This window comes from Arvicanthis niloticus, chromosome 1 (assembly GCF_011762505.2).
Source record: "Arvicanthis niloticus isolate mArvNil1 chromosome 1, mArvNil1.pat.X, whole genome shotgun sequence".
Taxonomy (NCBI): Eukaryota; Metazoa; Chordata; class Mammalia; order Rodentia; family Muridae; genus Arvicanthis; species Arvicanthis niloticus.
The window spans coordinates 39,384,868-39,404,450 of record NC_047658.1 but is presented as its reverse complement, the minus strand read 5'-3'; the positions used below and the strand labels follow the sequence as shown (position 1 = coordinate 39,404,450).

The following is a 19,583-nucleotide window of genomic DNA, read 5'->3' as shown; positions in this document are numbered from 1 at the left end:
GCTGCCCTGCCCAATCAATGTCCAAGCCTACATTTCACGCCCTCAGTTGTGTACCCTGTGTGTTGAATGTCTTTGCTTCTTCAGCCCCCTTGCTTTCGAATTCCAAAGGTATTTAGGCTCAACCACATGCTTCATGGATCTCTGTCTAGCTCCAAAGCTAAACACTGGTTCCACATCTCCAAAGGGCTGATAGAATTCCATCCCATGGAAAAACACACCTCTGTGTTTTCACCCTTATTTCATACAGTCCAGCCATCAGGGAACCTTAGAAGAGAACCTGACAGAAAAAAATGAGACAAGGTGAATTTGGTCCTCTGGGGCAAGTGGTTTCAGTTATGGGCGCCTAGACATATCCCAAACACAGAGTGCTTACACTGTAGCATAGCTTTCAAGCCAGACAGGTCCCCTCAGAAGGCTCTTACAAGAATGAGCTGAGGACTGAGAGAACTCACAGGTATAGACAAAGCAGAGCCACACCATCAGACACAGGAAGTACACACTGCACACTCCAACCCGCACACTTGCACTAGGTGTGTACCCGTGTACGTGTGTGTCTATATGCACACGCGTACATTCACTTACATTTTTTCCAGCCACCGTTCTCCTAGGCCATGCTGGCAATAGCAATATGGGGAGACAAGGGCAGGATGGACCTGGGGCCACCCACATGACACATGGCAGCCCTTACACATGGCCTTTTAGAAGACTTTCTCCCAATATCTAAGTACAAGCTAATCAGCATTTCAACCAGGCTCTGCCAACACTGGAGGCTAACGGTGTTAAGGAATGAGCTGCTGCCGGGAAATACACACTTTTTGGTTTCCCCAGAAACTCTCCCTGCCCCATTTTAAAAACTAGTTCTTTGAGAATTTTGTAGAATGCATTTTGATCATATTCACCCCTTCCCTGACTCCTCTCAGATGTCCCCCTTCCCTACCTATCCAATTGGTGGCCTACTTCTTTTAAATCATGTCAAGATAGTTGGATGTATGGCCCTGCACTAAGAAATCCAACTGGATCATGATACACATTACCCTAATATGATAGAATGCTGCATTCATAACTAACTCTTAGGAATGGATGCTGTATTTCTAAAATAAGAATAAGGAACACACACACACACACACACACACACACACACACACACAGAGCACAGAAGATTGTCAAATCCCAATTACAAGTACAAATAAAACTGGCAAGGAGAAGAATTTGTCAGAACCTGGAGGTTGCACAGCTTTCAAGCCAGACAGGTCCCCTCAGAAGGTCCCCTCTTCTCATAAAAAGAAAGAGATCAGGAGCACAGAGAAGTAAGAGAATGGGGTGAAGGCAGCCATCAGCAAGCCATGGCGAACCCTCATTAGAAACCAGAATTCTGAAGACAACTGGAGCTGAACCAATGGCCTCTAAAACTGTGAAGCCTAAGATTTTGCCACCTGAGATACACAGGACCTTATAGCATTTTGTGTTGAAAATTGTCATGGGAAAAGTATTTAAAGTGGTTTGGACTATTGAGTAGGTAAAAGAAAGACACTTGGTCTTCCACAAGGAGTGGGGTGTAAGATTCATATCATAAGGATAGTTTGTATATTCACAATAAAATGAAAGGTAGCTATCAATTATATGAAAGAAAAGCACATGCTCTAGTGTATATTATTCACAGACACGAAGCTTCTTTCATCTGTATTCGTCCCTTCCCTGTGATAGATTAGCCACGCAACACGGTGCACAAAAGCCTCTCAAGTTCTCAGCCAGGTGCTGCAGGACACATGGTGTGGAGACCCAGGCTCAGCTCTGCACAGCACAGAGGCTTCTGGGGAATCAGGAAATATAGTGCAAGGGCTAGGTGAGGGACTAATGCCTCCTGAGCCTAGGCAAGGAGCCGGTACAGGGAGAAGAAGTTGCATTTTCCAGAAAGAGCTACGCTATGAACTCTGGAAGGAGGACCACTCCAGCAACATGTTCCCTGTAGCTTCACATTTTCTACAGCCCAGCCAGACTTGAGCCCGGCTTAGCTACTCCACAAGCAAAACAAGGCTGGCATTGTCTTTGCCCAGGGATTCCCTCATGGAACCAGTCCTAAGGCCCAGATATCTAGAGGCTGAATTTTGACATCTTGTTCTCTGATCTGTTTTGAAAACTGATAAAGTAAAGACATAAAATAATCATAAACTGCAACATGTAGAATAAATGTTGGCTATCGTCATACCAGATTTTGAAGGGCCTCATTAAATCACCTAATCAAGGCAGTCATCGTGTGTTAAGAAACTTGAGTCACCCAGTTCAGTCACATAAAGTCCTAACAGAGGCCAAGGTTACCCAGAGCTGAGACTCCATGGTAACAGGTTGTTAACATCTGAACTGTACAATATTAGATATGATGTCAATCCTATCTGGCTTCCCATTGGAATTTCTGTAATTCAAAGCATATGAGCATATGAGATTCCTAACTTTTCTTTGGGTAATAGAATATTTGTGCCTTCCCTGTATGCAAGGGCAGGTGACACAGAAGGATGCTCTGGGTGTCTCCTCTTAGACAAGTACTCTGCCTATGCTTTAAAAAAAAAAAAAAAAAAAAAAGGTTTTAGATTTTGTTGGTGGTTTTGGGTTTTGTTTGTTTTGTTTGTTTTCCAAGAAAGGGTTTCTCTGTGTATCACTTGTTGGCCTGGCATTTGCTTTGTAGACCAGGCTGGCCTCAAACACAAAGAGATCTGGCAAATTCTGCCTCCCAAGTGCTGGGATTAAAGGTGTGCACCACCACACCCAGCAGAAGGAAAGTTTCTTTGTGAATCCTTTAAGAATGGAAGGGCCGTTTGGCTATCACTGAAAATAGGAAAGGAAGGAGACCTATATGTGAGGAGCAGGTGAGAGAGAGAAGAAAGGAAAGACAACACACATTTCTCACATCTGCATCCACATCTCAGTACTGTTCAGACTAGAAAGCAAGCTGCCAGGACAGACAAGATGCTTAGAGATGACTATATTCTCAACTGAAGACATCTTGGAGCTACCTGGCAGCTCTTGTCCATGGTTTGACTTGTTATAACATTCTTTCTCAACCCACTATCTAGATGCCTTCTGTCATAGGCAGCCTCAAAACTCACCTGAAAAGGAAACAGAGTATAGCCAAGGAACCAATTTACAAGAAGAGAGGCAACAGAAAATACTAAGCTTGTTTGGGGGAGATGAGGTAACTCCTTCAGACTATAAGTCCCATGATGTATCATCTCTTTGAATCATTGTCAGAGCTGTATAACTTACCAACGGTGTCACAAGGTTCATCTTTGTGAACGCAGAAATCTGTCCTAAAAAAGGAAAAGAAAAGATACAGTCTGATGTATGTGGTACTCTGCAAGAATAGGAGAGGATAATCACACACTAATATTGGTTGGTGATCCTGTAATGTTGTTACTTCAATTTAGACAAGTAACAATGTCTGTCGAAAGAAAACCATCTATGCCAGCTCTAAATGGGTAAGCTCAGTTACCACATGGAAGAAGCCCATATTAAAATGTTTGTTTTTTTTTTTTTTTTTTTGCATTTATTTGTGAAGTGTGCATGCATGTGCCATAGCACACAGGTAGAGGTCTGAGGGAGTCTGTTCTCTTCTGGAGGTGGGTTGTGGGGATAGAACTCACACCATCAGGCTTGGTGGTAAGAACCTTCACTCACTGAGCCACCTCAATGGCTCAGGACTCCCGCTTACAGCTGAACTTCTCCACACAGAGCTGCTGGAGAGAAGTTATCTTTTTGAAAGTTGGAAAAAAATTAAAAGGTCTTTTTGATCAGAGACAATTAATTACTAGTTAACTGTAGTGGTATCTCAAAGCTACTCAACTTGGACAGCTGTAAGGGCATTCCTTATGCCAGTGGAAAGGCAACAAAAGGCTATTTCTAAATGTCATTTTTTTAAAGGCTCTCAGAGATCTCCCAGGTGTGCAGTTGAGGATGAGTGAGAAAACAAAGGTATGAAGCCTGCTCCAGCCCTGGCCCTGCAGAGCCTGTGGGTTTACAATCACCTCTCTTGATGAGATGAAGGATTGAGCCCAGCTTTTCCACCAACAAACATCCCCAGGTTTCCCTCTAAAATTCCCACAGTTAGTAGCCAACCACAGAGCACCGGTAAGGTCAGCATCCTGGAGAGATGGACAATGATAGTCTCCAAAGCAGCCATGGTCCATTCTCCAATAAATAGACAGACAGACAGACCCTAGAGGTAGCCAGATACTAAACATAGTATGACAGCAGGTGGCAGCCCTGGTCCCAGCTGACTAACACTGTTGTGTTTTCTATTCCAGCATTCAGGTTCTCGATTCTTGCTTTCATTCTGGTCTCATCTACTCACAGAAATGACCCCAGGAACCATGCAGGGGCTGTCACTTTCCTTCCACTCTATCCACTGTCATCTCTGTGTGCATCCCAGACCATGCACATCCCCAATGTGCTGGGTGTTTAGGAGCAACCCCTGAGTGTGTCCACCCCTCAGCTTACTTCTGCTAGGCATGGATTCCAGCAGCCCCCTCTCACCCACAGGCTCTGGATCTGCATTCTCAGACCTAGGTTGACAACTGAGCATCTTGGGACAGAGGCACCTCACCAAGCACACTGGGCATCCTGCAGGCCAGAGGAAACAGCAGAGCAGGAGGCACGGATGGGAATGATAGCTTCGAAGTGTGGCCAGAGAGGAAGCAGGGAGGTAATAAGGTCTGCTGTATCTGCCGCTAAAAGGGTTTTGCTTCTGGAAATTCCAGTTTTTCATAACACTTATGTATACTTTGGGTTATCTTTTTGGTCAATTTATTTTAATATTATCATTTATCAACTGATAGGTAAAATAGCACCTAATTATACAATGCAAATATGAGGTTGGCTGTGTATATTGTGAGAGGATAAAATCTAGATAATAGAAACATTCATCACCTCAGGTTTGTTTTTCTTTCTGGGTTTTTTTGTTTGTTTGTTGGTGAGAATACTTAAAATCCACTTTCGCAGTGGTCGTTAAGCATGTATCATTGTGAATTTACAATAACTATCTAGAACTCAAAGAGGAAAATAAAAGCCTTTAAGACTACTCACTATTATGAAAAAAATAAACAGTTTATTATCATGACCTTACCCCCAAACCAAACAAGCTTTGTGGAAATGCAGCAGGGCTAAGATGCCGAGTGGTCGGGGCAAGCCTCCTGACCTCACTTCGCTGCTTTGCTCTTGGGTTCCCTGGTTAGGAGGCTACTGGACAGGAAGCAGAGGGGAAAAGAAGAAAACTGATTGTGAGGTGCTGAGGACTGGGAGGTGCAGGGGAATCCCAGCATGACCCTCAGCCAGACCTGCATACTGGGCTGGGGAGAAATGAAGTGTGCCTATCTTCCTAGGTCAAGTTCAGAAGCAAAGGTAAGGCCACTGGGGCTGGAGCCCCAGTCCTCTGTGTGGCCCTGGCTGGCCTCCAACCACAGTACACATGGTGGCTGTCTACAGCCTAGACACACACACAGCTGCAGAAAAGCTGACTGCCTCTTCTAGCCATGACATCATGTTCCCATCCTCTGTAGCAGCCAGTGTCCAGGAGAACAGCTCCCAGGCTTAGCCACTGGCCAAAAAAGAGGAAGAAAAGAAAACCTTAACACCAGCCAAATGCAAGGCCAGAATACAGGGATGCTGTCTCCTGAACAATGCCTGGCCTGTGAGATTTCCTATTAGACACTTGGCTAGGTTTAACTCTGGGCAGAAAGGGCACCTCTCTAAAGCAGCTGCTGCCCTTGCATTCCATTTCCCTGCAAAACATCAACCTGCCATTAGCTCAACCTCAGGAATTGCAGCCCCAGCTTCTAGTTATACACCAGGCTTCTCAGCCAGCTCTTACACCACCCACTCCAGAGCTGTCACTCTATCCTTGCAGGAGTCAACATTTACAAGGACAGCCTCTGGGGGTGTGGCTAAGTAGTGATTCATCCACAGAAGCAAGAACAAAGGCTCAGGCAGCCCAGAGGTGTCATCATGAAAAGGAAAAAGAAAACAGGCCCCTAGGCATGTGTGTGTTTGTCTGTGTGTGCACTTGTGTGTGTCTGTGTGGGTGTGTGCTCGTTTGTGTTTGTGTGCATGTGTGTTTGTGTGAGCACTTGTGAGAATTTGTGTCTATGTGTGTGTGTCTGTGTGTCTGTGTGTCTGTGTGTGTGTGTGTGTATGTGTGGTCAAAAGATGATGTTAATTTCTCTTCACCTCAGTTTTTTTGAAACAAGGTCTCTCACTGAAACTAAACCTTATCCAATGAAGTACAGCAGCAAGCCAGCAAGTCCCCATCTCTGCCAAACTCACACCAGCGAGCCCAGCTCTTTCATTTGGGTTCCACAGGCTCAAACTCAGATCTTCATGCTTGGATCACAAGCACATCACTAACTAAGCCATCTTCCCGTGTTGATTCCATTGTTTAAAACAGGATTTCACATAGCCTAAAAGCTCACATCAAACTCACTATGTAGACACAGGTGACCTTAAACACCCAATCCTCCTGTCTTTACTGCCCAAGTGCTGGGACTATGGGCAGGTACTACCTTCCTTGGCTATTTGTGGTTTTAGAAAAGACCTAATCCAGAAGTTTTGCCAGCTCTGATTTTGATGACACTTATTTTCTCTGGAAAAAACAAAAACAAACAAACAAACAAAAACAAAAAACAAAAAAACAACAAAAAAAAACCAACCAGCTTTCATTCCCAGAACAGGACCATTCCCAAATGCTTTTTCTCTCCCCTTCTAGAGATGTCTGTAAGTCTTGGCAACAACTGACATATTGTATACTGGAAACTGATAGTTGCATTTAATACTCTCACCTCAGAAACATTAGTGAGATGGGTAGGTTACGGGCATGTTTGCTAGCTTCCTGTGAAAGGAAAATAGCAGGAAGGCAAAAAGCTTTGCAAATATGGTGTCGGGAAAGAATCCCCTAAGTTAGTAATATCTTTAATAAACACTAGAATCCCTAAGTTTTATAGTGTCTATAAAAACTACTCTCAAATTGGGGATACTAAATGTTTAGCTGCAAATTCCAATCCCGAGGTTGTTCAAAACAAGCTCTTCTCTATGAAGGACTTTTAGACTTCATTTGATTAGACCTAATTAATTTCATGTAGGAAATTAATCATATAATTTATGGTTGTGCATAAACATGGCTCCACGGGACTCCTGCTTACTTAACAAGTACAATCCACTCTTTTGAACATTAGCACAATCTGTCAGGTGTTCTACAGGCAGCCCATAGGACCCCAAATGCCATTTGCAAGTGTGTGGTAGCAGTCTCTCGCTAGGGAAGATGGGTTCCCAGCACTTCTAAGGAAGAAGAACCAGGAGAACCCAGCACTTGCTAGCTGGCAAAACCTAGACCTAAGGCAGGCAGGCCAGTTAGTGATCCTACCATAGCTACATAACTATTTAAGCGACTGTGCTCAGAGCATCCCACTGGACATTAATAGAATCCCAGGAACGTAGCAAATGTTCTCACAGGGAACAAGCATGCCCACAGAGGGCCTCTCAATCCCAGGGGCTGGCAACTGACAAACTTTGGGACAAGAAATTAGGCATCTGTCAGTAGTCTGGTAATGGCAAGGTATATGTTCTCATTCTCTATCTATCTATCTATCTATCTATCTATCTATCTATCTCCTTGGGGGGTGGGTGTGCATATGTGTGGGTACACATATGTGTGGGTGCACATATGTGTGGGTGCACATATGTGTGGGCATGAATTTAGGTGTAGAGGTCAGTGGTCAGCCTCAGATATTATTCTTCTTGAGTAATCCTATTGGCCTGGGGACTGCTAATTAGAATAGGCTGGGCTAGTCAATGAATGCCAAGCATTCTCCTACCCTGTCTTTGACAAACCAGTACTAGAATTACAAGCTTCTTTTCCTCATTTCCATCTGTGTGTGTGTGTGTGTGTGTGTATGCGTGCATGCATGCATGTGCCCAAGAATGTATATGCACATATATGTATTTATATATGTGTGCATTGTATGCTAGAACTGTGTCCCCAGAACAAGTTGATTAAGTGCCTATAGATGTGACTTTACTTAAAAAGAGGGTCTAGGCATAATCCAGTTGAGAAATGGTCACAATGGTTGAGGTAGGTCCTAATCCAAAGACGATGTCCTCTTAGGAGCTCAATCCTGACACAGAAAGACATGGAGAGAAGGTCCTGTGCTGGTAGAAGAGACACTCAAATGAGGTGTCCACAAGCCAGGGGCTGCCAACAGTAGCAGCAGCAACCAGAAGGGAGAAAACAGAGAATGTCCCTCCCCTTGAGGGCATGGGAGAGTGGGGCCTTACCAATACCCCAATTTTGAATGTGAGGGGATAACTTTCATTACTTAGGACCACGTGTTTTTTGTCAGTGGCTATGGTGGCACTAGGAAACAATGGCAGTGTGGTTGCTTGCGGCTTCAGAGGCTGCCCTGAGTTTCTGCTATGTACTTCTTGGCCCCTGGGCCTAGGAGGATAATGGTAGCTAGAAAAGAACCTTAACTCAGCTTCAAACATAGCTCTTCATTTGATGCTCATGGGCATCTAAAAGATGGAGTTTTCTAGGGCGTTCCCGTGGTCCTGTAGATGGTGTGTCCTGCAAGGCTGTGCAGGTCGCCATGGGCCCACCTGGACGTCTCCCACAGGGAATTCCAGCACACACTCCCCTCCCTAACATGTTGTCCAAGCCAATCTGCAGCAGCTGCAAACCCTCTCAGGACCTCTCTTACTAGCAGGCTACTGAAAGGAAGGAGGGGGAGGAATGGAGAAGTACATGGATTTCTAGAAAGTTCTGAGTCTCTGGTTACCTAGAATGTCAATATTCTTCTAATACTGACAACAGAGCTTCTGATGGCTAATACTGTGGGTTAGGCACTGCTTATAGGTAATAGCTTTGTTTTGTTGTTGTTTTTGTTTTGTTTTTTGCTCCGCCCTCAAAGGCTGAACCTACAACAATCTCATTTGACCAGTGAGGAACCTGAAACCCAAGCAAGTGGATAGAGGCCCAATCCAAGTTGACAGATTAATCTAAGTCTGGATTGCTAACAAGGGGCACTGTCTTTCTCCTCTCGCGCCAGGCTTACCTGGTCACAAATACAGCAGCATCCACTGGAGGCGTATCATCCTTCCCTCCTGGTACCTGGTTATTGCCAAGGTAGCGTGCTCCTCCATACTCCTCATTCTGCCAGTGACAGAAACTCTCCAGGGACCGCTCACCATGGTGCCCAATGGATAACTTGGCCTAAAAGAAATTGAAGAAGGTGGTTAAAAATAGTGTCGTCCAGGAAGCCAAATTTGCTCCAGTCTATATTATGAATGATAGATGCTCTCGAAGACAGAATTCAGTAGATGCTCTGATTTAGCCTAAAACCAAAGGATGCTCAGGAGGCCCCAAGGGCAACCATTAGGGATTTTTATCCACAAGTTCAAATAGTGGCTGTCATTAAAGCAAACCAAAATACTTCTCAGAAACAGAACAGTCTACAAAATCAGTGCATCCTCTTGACGGACTGCTTCACCTTGCAGGTAGCACTGGCTCAAAGGGAGGCACTCAATTGAAACACACACACACACACACACAAAAAAAAAAAAAAAAAAAAAAAAAAAAAAAAAAGAGGCTCTGCTGGGTCCCAGTGAGGCAGGAGCTCCAGGAGGAAAGTCCCATTTCGGAGGCCTCATCCAGCTTTCCACATATGTGACAGCCATATGCCAGACCTTCCAGGAGCAGGGGAAGATGTGCATTCGCCCACGGCTCAGTGGGCCCTGAGATCTAAGCAGCTTGTATACACCCATGGTTCCAGATAAACTTTTCCTCTTCTCTCACAAGGGTGCCATTTTCAAAGCCAGGAGGGTGAGCAAGCCTGCTTTCCTGAAGCCCTCCCTAGCAGACCCATTAAGTTCTCAGTATGCTCTGAAAGGCACCCACAAAGACTTACAGGGCGTTGTCGCAGAAGGACCAGCTTGGTGACTTGAATGTTAATTTTAATCCCGAGACTACGGTGCTGAAACATGTTGTATACCTAGCAAGAGAAAAAAAATAAAGATACAAATATAACTTTTTAAGTAGAGCAGTGTTCTGGATGATGGCTTGGAACAGAGAAAAGTTACTAGATAACAGCTAAAGAAATCTGCATAAACTATGGATATTTGATTAGGTATTAGTCAATAGTGGTCACTTGCTTATTACCAACCATATTCAATAAATGCAAGATGCTAAAAAATATGAAAAGATGTGCATGTGAACTCTCTCCTACCTGCTCAATTTTTCTATACTTTTAAAACTTGTCTAAAAAACACAGTATTGATAAAAAAAAATTTTAGATGCACTTTGTATTCTTCTAGTATGAGAAAAACTTAAATAATAATTAACATGTAATTTAAATTTCAGAGTGAATAAAATATGACTTATGTACAAATATGTATACACACAGAGATGAGAACATTTTTCAGATTCTCTTAACATTTTCTGAGACCTAAAAGCCTCACTAAAGGAGAATCCAGAGCCAAAGAGAGCTCGGCAGGTGAAGCTGCTAACTGCACAAACCTGATGACTCAGTCAATCTCTAGAACTCGTATTTAACAACCGATACTAACACCATCTCCCCCAAACTCCCAGATGCAATAACACACATCTATAATCCCTGCATTCCTAAGAGGAGAGGGAGGCAGAGACAAGAAAACCAGGTGGAAGCACTCAGTCCAGAGAGCCTAGAGTATTCAGTGAAACAGACAAAACAAGACAGACCTCCCTGCTTCAGCAAGGTGGAAAGCAAGAAATAACTCCTGAAAGATGTCCTCTGACATCCACAGATGACTGTGCCACAGGCATGCTTGTACTCATACATACATGACATATACATACATGCATACATACATACATACACACTCAATTAAAAGAGAATTCATATCCACCATATGTATATGATAGAAACTTCTAGAATCACATACATATGTACATTATATACAAAAGGAAGAGGGAACCTAGTTGTTTCTTTTTTAAAAAGGTTCAGCACAGGCAACAGGGAGATGGGGAGGAGCAAAGACCACTTGTTGCTCTTCCAGATGACCTACACTCACTTCCCAGCACCACTGTCTGACAGCTCACAACTGCATGTAACTCCACTTCCATGGAATCTGATGCATTCTTCTGGCCTCTACAAGCACTCATACACCCCCCCCCCACACACACACACACAAAGTCATAAATAAATATTTTTTTAGAACACACAGCACAGATGATTTTAAAACAGAAATGGATGCTAGGTAATTCCAGCAGAAAAGTCAAAACTCCTACCTCAGGCTTTCATGCTGAGGACTAAAGACAAAGAGGAGACAGAAACTTGCAATGACCCAGCCTGTGTTGTCTTTAACCCTCTCTACCTCTCAGAAAGGCTGGCATCTGCACTATCCCCACTGAAGAACTGGGCTCTTGTAGGTGAAGGCTCAGAGCCAGTTGGCAACACCCTGATTCTAAGCCAGGATCATCCAGCCAAAACAACTATCTCTTCCTGTGTTCCCCAAAGTCCTCATAAAAGGCTGCCACTGAGGCACATTATAGTGACAGAAAGGCACATACATGCTCTTCTCAAGTTCCCCCTTTGTGTCCATTTGGTATCCCCCAAATACACATACATGAAGATGTGGCCCCAGGGTAGTGTAATAAAGATGTGGCCCCAGGGTGCTATAGTGGGGATGTCTAAGAAGGGCCCAGTGAGAGGTCTTTAGGTGCTGGACCAAGGCTGTGGGTCCCCAAGCATTCTCTCTCTCTCTCTCTCTCTCTCTCTCTCTCTCTCTCTCTCTCTCTCTCTCTCAACATTTACCCATCATTGTCATCTTTTGCCTTTGCAAGACTCCAAAGTAGTGGTCTGCCAGAATTGGACCTGTGCCTCCCAAGCTATGAGCATGACAGAACTTTATCTGTAAGGTTCTTGCCTTAGGTATTTATTTCATCAGGGTCACAGAAGGCCAACTTAGGTACAAGCATGCCTCTTGTCAGCAGAACCTACTATTCAGGCCTTCAACATCAAGAAGTCCCAGAAGGTCTTCTAAGAGAAAGAATGAAAGGGAAAAAAATCACACGGTAGAGGAACTGGAGGTTCACAAGAACCAAGAACGCCCACTAGATGTGAGGCTCCCAGTTAAGCACAGTTCACCGGGGGTCCTCTCCTCTATGATAGCAAAAGCAGGGCTCCAAGAGCTTTGATGAGAAGGTAATAATGGTGGTCATGTTATACCACATGGAGGAAACAGGAAAGGGTACTTTTTCAATAATATGCCTCTTGGTTTGAGCTCATAGACCTCACCTGGAAGCGAATTTCATACCAAGGGCATTAAAACACTCCCCACCCGGTGCCTTCCTCCTACTTCCCAGCAGCAACACAAAGTGTTGCAACAGCAGTAAACACAAACCAGGGCAAGTGGCAATGCCAGGGTCAGTCCAGCCCAAGAGCAGCTGGACATCCTACAAACTAGGCAAGCACAGACTGTGGACAGCTGTGACACAGAATTAGCTGTGTTACAGCCTGGACCTTGCACACTGCTATTATGGTTAAATTAAAATCTATCTTTGTGCAACTTAATATTTTTCCCACAAGAAAATGGGGGGATGCACCCAGTGCCTTCCTCCCCCCCCCCCCCCCAGTGTCTTGTCCTCAAGTACAAAATATCTGTCCTTTTTAATGCTGGACCATCCATCTGTAAGCCAATTCTGAAGTCAGTTCTTCATTATCTATTCCTGACCCTGGGACAAGAAGGGAGCACACAACTTTTCCTTGTTTGGATATTTCAAGAACTCCCAAATGACTTTAATTCATTTTTTTTTTTCCTGAAATACACAGTATGAGGATTGGACTTCAACTGGTAGACACCAGTTCTAAACATGGAAATTCCAAACAAAGAAAGCAAGCTTGGTGTTATTAAGAAAACAATCCAAGTTGTACAGGGCTTGGTCACAGGGGTCTCTTTAAGCAATGCATTTGGAGAGCATGCGAGCTCAATCAGATAGCATAGATGTGGCACACAAGAGGCACTGGGCTCCACCCCAGCACCCAAACATAAAAAATTAAATGTGTAATACCTGTAATACCATACTAGCCAAACCTTAAAGACATTCAAGACTATCATGGGTTTAAAGAAATAACATGCAGGCTGACAAGGTAGCTCAGGATGTAAAAGTACTTGTTGCTAAGACTGATGACATGAGTTCAAATCCTGGAACCCACATGATGAACAGTAGAATAGATGGCTCCAAGTTGTCCTCTGATTTCTGTATATGTACTTTAGTGTGGACATAAGTGGTTCATGTACACAATAAAATATAAATAAATAAATGAATAAATGCTATATATACATATATGTATATATAACATCTATTTATTATATATACAATGCATTTACATGTATATACATATGTATATATGTATACATACACACACACATATAATGTGAAGTCATGGTGGGTATGCTGGCTAGTCTTATGTGAACTTGACACAAGCTAGAGTTATCTGAGAAAACTGCTCCCAGTTTAAACAATAATTATCAGTCGAGAAAAATGCCTTCATAAAATCCAGGTGTAAGGAATTTTCTTAATTAATGAAAGGCCCAGTCCATTGTGGGTAGTCTGATTCCTGGGCTGGTGGTCTTGGTTTCTATAAGAAAGCAGGCTAAGAAAGCCATGAGGAGCAAGCCAGTAAACAGCATTCTTCCATGGCCCCTGTATCAGCTCCTGCCTTCAGGTTTCTGCCCCATTTGAGTTCCTGTCCCGACTTCCTTCAATGCTGAACAACAACGTGGAAGTGTAACCCAAATAAACCCTTTCCTCTCCAACTTGCTTTTGGCTATGGTGTTCCATCATAGCAATGGTAACCCTAAGGCAGTGGGGTTCACGCCTGTTATTGGGAGATGGAGGCGGAGGAATTAAAGTTGGAGGTGAGCCTGACATTTACAGCAAGTTCCAGGCCGGACTAGGCCATACCATGTGACCACATCTGACATCTCTTAATCACTTAAGTAAGATAGTAGTGTGACAAGCAATTTCTGTGTGGTGTGGTGTCTGCTGCATGAACAGAGAACTGAGAACCCACAGGCGATGGTGTGAACGCCAGACAGAACCCAGGGCAAGTCCTTGAGATAGAATCATCCATCGTCAGGCTGAGAATCGCCTAGTGCCATGTGGACTCCATGTCCCAAGGCTTGTTTGCCTCCCTTGGAAAGAATACTGGAAGAATGATGTGAGACGAAAGAAAGAAGGAAGCAGCCTCACACTCCAGGGGCTGCAGAGGGGGAAATGGAGAAAATGGTAGAAACAGGAAACAGATGCAGAGGGTCAGTTCTAGAAGATGAGGCCATCTGGATGTTGGTTAGACAACAGGTTTAATGTTACTAAACTCACACGTGGCTGCGACAGTAAATTCTATGATATGTGGATGTTGTCACATTTAAAAGTACAATTCAGTTATGAAAGCTTCATGCCCTAAATATCTGTGGAGGTTCGAATGAGAAATGTCCTCCATAGACTCTGGCCCTTGAACAGTTGGTCTCCAGTTGGTGGCCTTGTTTGAGTAGGCCTAGCAGGGATGGCCTTGCTAGAGAAGGATGTTAATGGCCAGTGAGGTTTCAAAAGCCATACACCATTTCGAGTTCAGTCTCTCTGCTCCATGTTTGTCATTTGAGATGTGAGCCCTTCACTCTCAGGTTCCGGCTCCAGCCTCCATGTCTGTCTGCTGCCATACTTTCCTGCCACCGTGGTAATTGTGTTCTTACGCCTCTGAAACTGAGCCCCAAATAAACCTCTCCTTCTGTAAGTTGCCTTGGTCATACTGTTTTAGCACAAGAGAAAGGTAACGGTTATAACATCATGGCTAGTAAGGAAGGACAGTATCCCCCTTATAATACAGGCACTCTGATCCCAGGGAACACTTAGCCAAACCTAACCACCACAGCCGAGCACTCTGTCACCTGCTATTTGCAGACTGCCCACCCACAGAGCTCCATGGAGGGGGAGGAGCAGGGGCAGCAGGACACAGGGTAGGGCAGAATGGTCATGGGAGCTCCCTCCAGGCCAGGAAAACCCGATGAACATCTGATAACAGCAGCAAACCCAGGTGCAAGCCCGGGACATGCAACCAAGATGATCTGCCTCTTTTTCCCATGGAAATTGCTGCTCAGGGGAAGTCTAGAAGGCAGTGCCTGATGCTTAGGGGGACACCTGGCTGGGCCTGCAGCAGTGCAGCCAATTGTCTGGAAAGTCTGTCCCTAGTGTCCAACTCTGGCTGTGTTCCAGTCAGAGCTCAGAGCCCTGGCCGCCTTCGTCACATTCTCTCAGCAGCCTGAGCCAAGCAGGTATATTTGCTGCCAACAGAGTACTGTGGCTCTCCCAGCTGGGTGACTTGGGGACACAGAGATACTTGGGATCACAGACAGGAAGTGGAGAAGGAATGAGCGTGGGGAAGATGGGAAAGTGTCCGTCATCACACCAGGTAGGATTTTCGAAAAGCTGTCACTCGGATGAGCCCGAGCCTACCCGGAGTCACATCCTGCCCCATTCAGACCTCACCCAAAAAGGAAAGAGCTAAATTTACTAAATTCACAGGACCTCTAAGGGAGGTCCCAGGCATGAATTGGATACTCATGCATACTCTGGAGTCCCCAGATGCCCTGAAACAGAGACTGGTTGTGTGTGTTGAAGGAGCCTCCCAGGGCTTCTAGCATGTGCTCACGCGTAAGAACCAACGAGCATTCTAACAGTGTGCTGCCTTCAGGGGCTCCTACAGAGAGACTCGTCTGTATCATATGGTAATAAAGCAAAATTGATGTCATTTCTCCTCCAAACAGTTTGCCTGGATGGTCTTGGGTTTTTAATACCACTCTACCATTGTTAAGGAAGCAAAGAACAACCAAAACTCTGACCGGTGGCCCTGCTTTCCAACTTGGCTGTCTGTCCATCCTCAGGGTTTCTGGTGCCACACCACCTGTTTCTGTCTGCAATTTGTGCCTTAAAACATTCCCGCTCTGGTGTCACCCAAGGACCCCCACCCAAGGAGAACCAAATCACATATACACAGAAGGCTCTGTAATTTGAGTAGAAAAGCCACAGCAGGCCACAGAACACCTTGTGCAGTGAGGTCTTTTTGGACATCTATCCTGGAAGCAGCTTGTGCACAGTCTTCAGGGACAAAAATCAAGAAGTAGGGCTCCATGCCCCTCACCGAAGGAAGACATGAAAAAGCAGCTGTGTATTACAGCACCCAGGGTCTTGAGTATGCTTAGGTGAACACTCTACCACTGCACCACATTCCAGCCTCAGAAGCATCTTTTTTTTTAAAATAGTCTCTCTTTGCATAGCCCAGGTTTGTGTCCCTCCTCAGCCTTCTACCCAGATGCTCAGTGTGTGCCACTATTTCTGAATCAGAAGCATTTTTCAGACATCAACCAGTCCATACCACTCTTCTTTTTAGACCTGTTGGCAGCTATACACACACACACAGACACACACAGACACAGACACACACACACACACACACACACACACACACACACACACACACACAGAGCAAGACGCTTTCCTCATGCCCAGGGTCATCAGCCTGCAGGGTTAGTCTGACCATAGCTTACTAACTCCTACCAACCTCTGGCTGGCTTTGCTTATTAGCTTAGTGCCACCCTTTGGAAGAGAAGACTGCCCCTCATAGAGGTGCTTCAGTCACTTGCTCTCATATGGCTCAGGATGTGGCAGCTCCCAATCTCTAGGATTCCCTTTCACTGAATTGTGTTGAAGAGCATCTGTGGCTTCTTCTCCTGAGGGGGATAGTACATACCAATGATCTCTGTTGTACACACAAGTGGGTAGCAAGGTCCCTTGCTTGTGGTGCCTTAAGTGGATAGAAAGGTGCTAGCAACTAAGCCAAATGGAACCAATACATATCTTTTATCTTGACTGTAAAATTCATAGAGCATAGAGCCTATAATTTGTATATGTTTGTGTGCACAGTTTTTGCCTCCAGAACTTGTGAAATAAAACACTGTCCCCACTGAATACTTAGCTCATTTCCCCAGTCCCTCTATTCTGTTTCCGTAAGTCTGATGGCTCTAGATATCAGGTGTCAATGGGGTCATCTGCTACTTGTCCTTCAGCGACAGGCTTACTTCACTAAGCATGATGTCCTTTAGGACCATCCTTTTTACAGAGCACAGCCAAACTTCTCTCTTTTTAAGGCTGAATATGACATTCCATATTCTATATCTGCTACACTGTACTCATCTGTCCATCAATCAACGGACACACTTCTGTGCTTACAGCTTTTAGCTACTGGGAATGCTGCGACCATGAACCCCTTTCAGGACCCTGTTCAGATTTGTTTCTATGTGTACAGATATGGATTCTGTCTACCCAGCAGCCTCCAGAGAAGGCCTGAGCTCGTGAATTTCTCACAAGGCTTGGAAAGAGAGGGCGCAGACAGTAGACTATGTTCCTGGAACACAGACGTGGCAGCAGAGTGAGCAGACAGCAGACTATGTTCCTGGAACACAGACAGGGCAGCAGAGTGAGCAGGGCATCTGGCAGTGTGGATCAGCCTCATTCCTGATGTACCCTTTACCTTGACTTCTCCTGCAGCCTCACCTACCTTCTTCTTCTCTCCACAAGCCTTTCTCAAATCCTGAGCTGCTGGTCCCATACTCTCTTGGACTATGGATCCCTCCTGTTCCTCCTTTCTTGCCTCATGAGCCCAACTCAGGTGCAGTGGCTTAACACCCACACCCTAACAGATACTGGAGCCAAGCGTTCTGCTCCAGGTTTCATAAAACGCCTTCTTTCCCACCTGGAAAGCAAGCCCACCTTGCTTGAGGCCAGTTTTCCTTGGTGTCTCTTCCCTCTATCATCCATGCCTGTGCCTGCTGCACCAGGGTACAAGGTGGGAAGCTGCTCCTGGCAGCTGGTTCCTCCTTTTAACTTTGTATGGCTTGGCTTCATTCTCTGCCACCCTTCTTATAAAACAACAGGTGTGCTAAGGGGACTCAGGAGACTTTCCATTGCACATGGCTGGCTGGGGACCCTGAGAGGTGGGTAAATATATAATCACATGAATGTGGAAACACTTCCTACTGGGTTGTGCATGCAACATAAATCCCTGTGCTGTGTTTAGGATACACAAAAGCCTTTTCAGAGCAACTCAATCAAGATATTAAAAAAAAAAAATACCAGTCACACTCCCCTGCCCCCCCAGCTCTTTTGTTCCAGTTTCTCCAGACTCACTCTTAGGTCGACAGCTGTGTGCTTACAGAAAGCCCCTCTGTCCACCCTACCTCTGTTTCCTGGGCTCTGCCTCTTGGTGTGGACCCAGGGTTCCCTTAGCTCTTTCCTGCTTCCCCCTCAGCCTTTCTTCTTAACCCACTTTTATTTTGTTTATACATCCAACCTATAGAAATGCTCTCCAGTGCGGACCCCATGACCATCGCATTTGCCTAGGACCCAGAGTGACAAGAGAAGCCAAAGATCAGACCAACCACTCAAAGACAAGAGCAGATACCTACAACATGGAACACTTCAAATGTCATAACTTCAGGTGCCTGGATCCTAGCACAGAAACACAGCCGCTCAAGGCAATGTGTCTCCTCCAAGCAACTCGACTGCAACGGGCCCTCAGAAAACACTGTAGCTGAAGCATAAGACAAAGACTTCAAAATAGCAATTATGAATATGTTTATAGACCTTAGGGAAAATATGAATAAATGATCTTTAAAAGACCATAAAACACAGTTTAATGAAATAATAAAAAAATGCTTCAAGACATGAAACTAGAACACAACAAAGAAAATAAATAAGTAAAGAAAACCCAAACTGAAATAAAACTGGAAGTGAAACTCAGGATGCCAAACAAAACCTCACAGGAAAGCCTCACCAACAGATTAAGACACGGACGAGAGAGAATTTCAGGTCTTGACAAGACAGAAAAAATATATAGCTCAGTCAAAGCAAATTAATTAAGAAATTTAAAAACTATGGTCAGAAGCACCCTTCCCTAGCTATTTTGTTCCAGTTTCTCCAGACTCACTCTTAGTCCCTCAGTAGTATCCCTGTAGGAGCCTCTCCACCCATTTCCTGGGCTCTGCCTCTTGGTGTGAACCCAGGATGCCCCTGAATCTTTCCTGCTTCCCATCTCAGCCTTTTTAGAACTTCAAAAATGAGGGGAAAACTCGGGCATAAAATATTATGGAAATCTGGGATACCCCCAAAAGACTAAACCTATAAAACAGAAGGTAAATCCAGGTCAAAGGTACAAAAACTTAAAGCAAGATCAACAATCAGCTTCAATAGACCTATACTCCCCAGTGAAAAACAATCAGTAATTAAAAGTCCTCAACCAGGAAAAGGGCCAGATGGATTCAATGCAGAATTGCACCAGACATTCAAAGAATTAATGCCAATACTCCTCAAATTATTCTACAAAAAACCCCAGAAGCATTATTTTTCTTCATTATTTTTACAAAGCTACTATTGCCCTGATACCAAGGCCATACAAAGACCAAATAAAAAAATTATAAACAAATCCCTTTTGAAAATAGATGCAAAAATTCCCAAT

The 19,583-nt window shown here is 44.6% G+C and overlaps 1 protein-coding gene across 2 annotated transcripts in view; it reads right to left on the bottom strand.

The window, feature by feature from the left end:
• The window catches only part of Adamts17 (ADAM metallopeptidase with thrombospondin type 1 motif 17), a 303,487-nt gene that overhangs the window by 217,287 nt on the left and 66,617 nt on the right, over positions 1–19,583 (bottom strand). For both annotated transcript variants that reach the window (XM_076935565.1, XM_034511269.2), the window contains exons 5-7: positions 9,942–10,025; positions 9,090–9,247; positions 3,259–3,302 (exon numbers count right to left, since the gene is read on the bottom strand). In XM_076935565.1, coding sequence (XP_076791680.1) covers positions 3,259–3,302; positions 9,090–9,247; positions 9,942–10,025 — 286 coding nt within the window. The remainder of the gene's footprint in view (positions 1–3,258; positions 3,303–9,089; positions 9,248–9,941; positions 10,026–19,583) is intronic.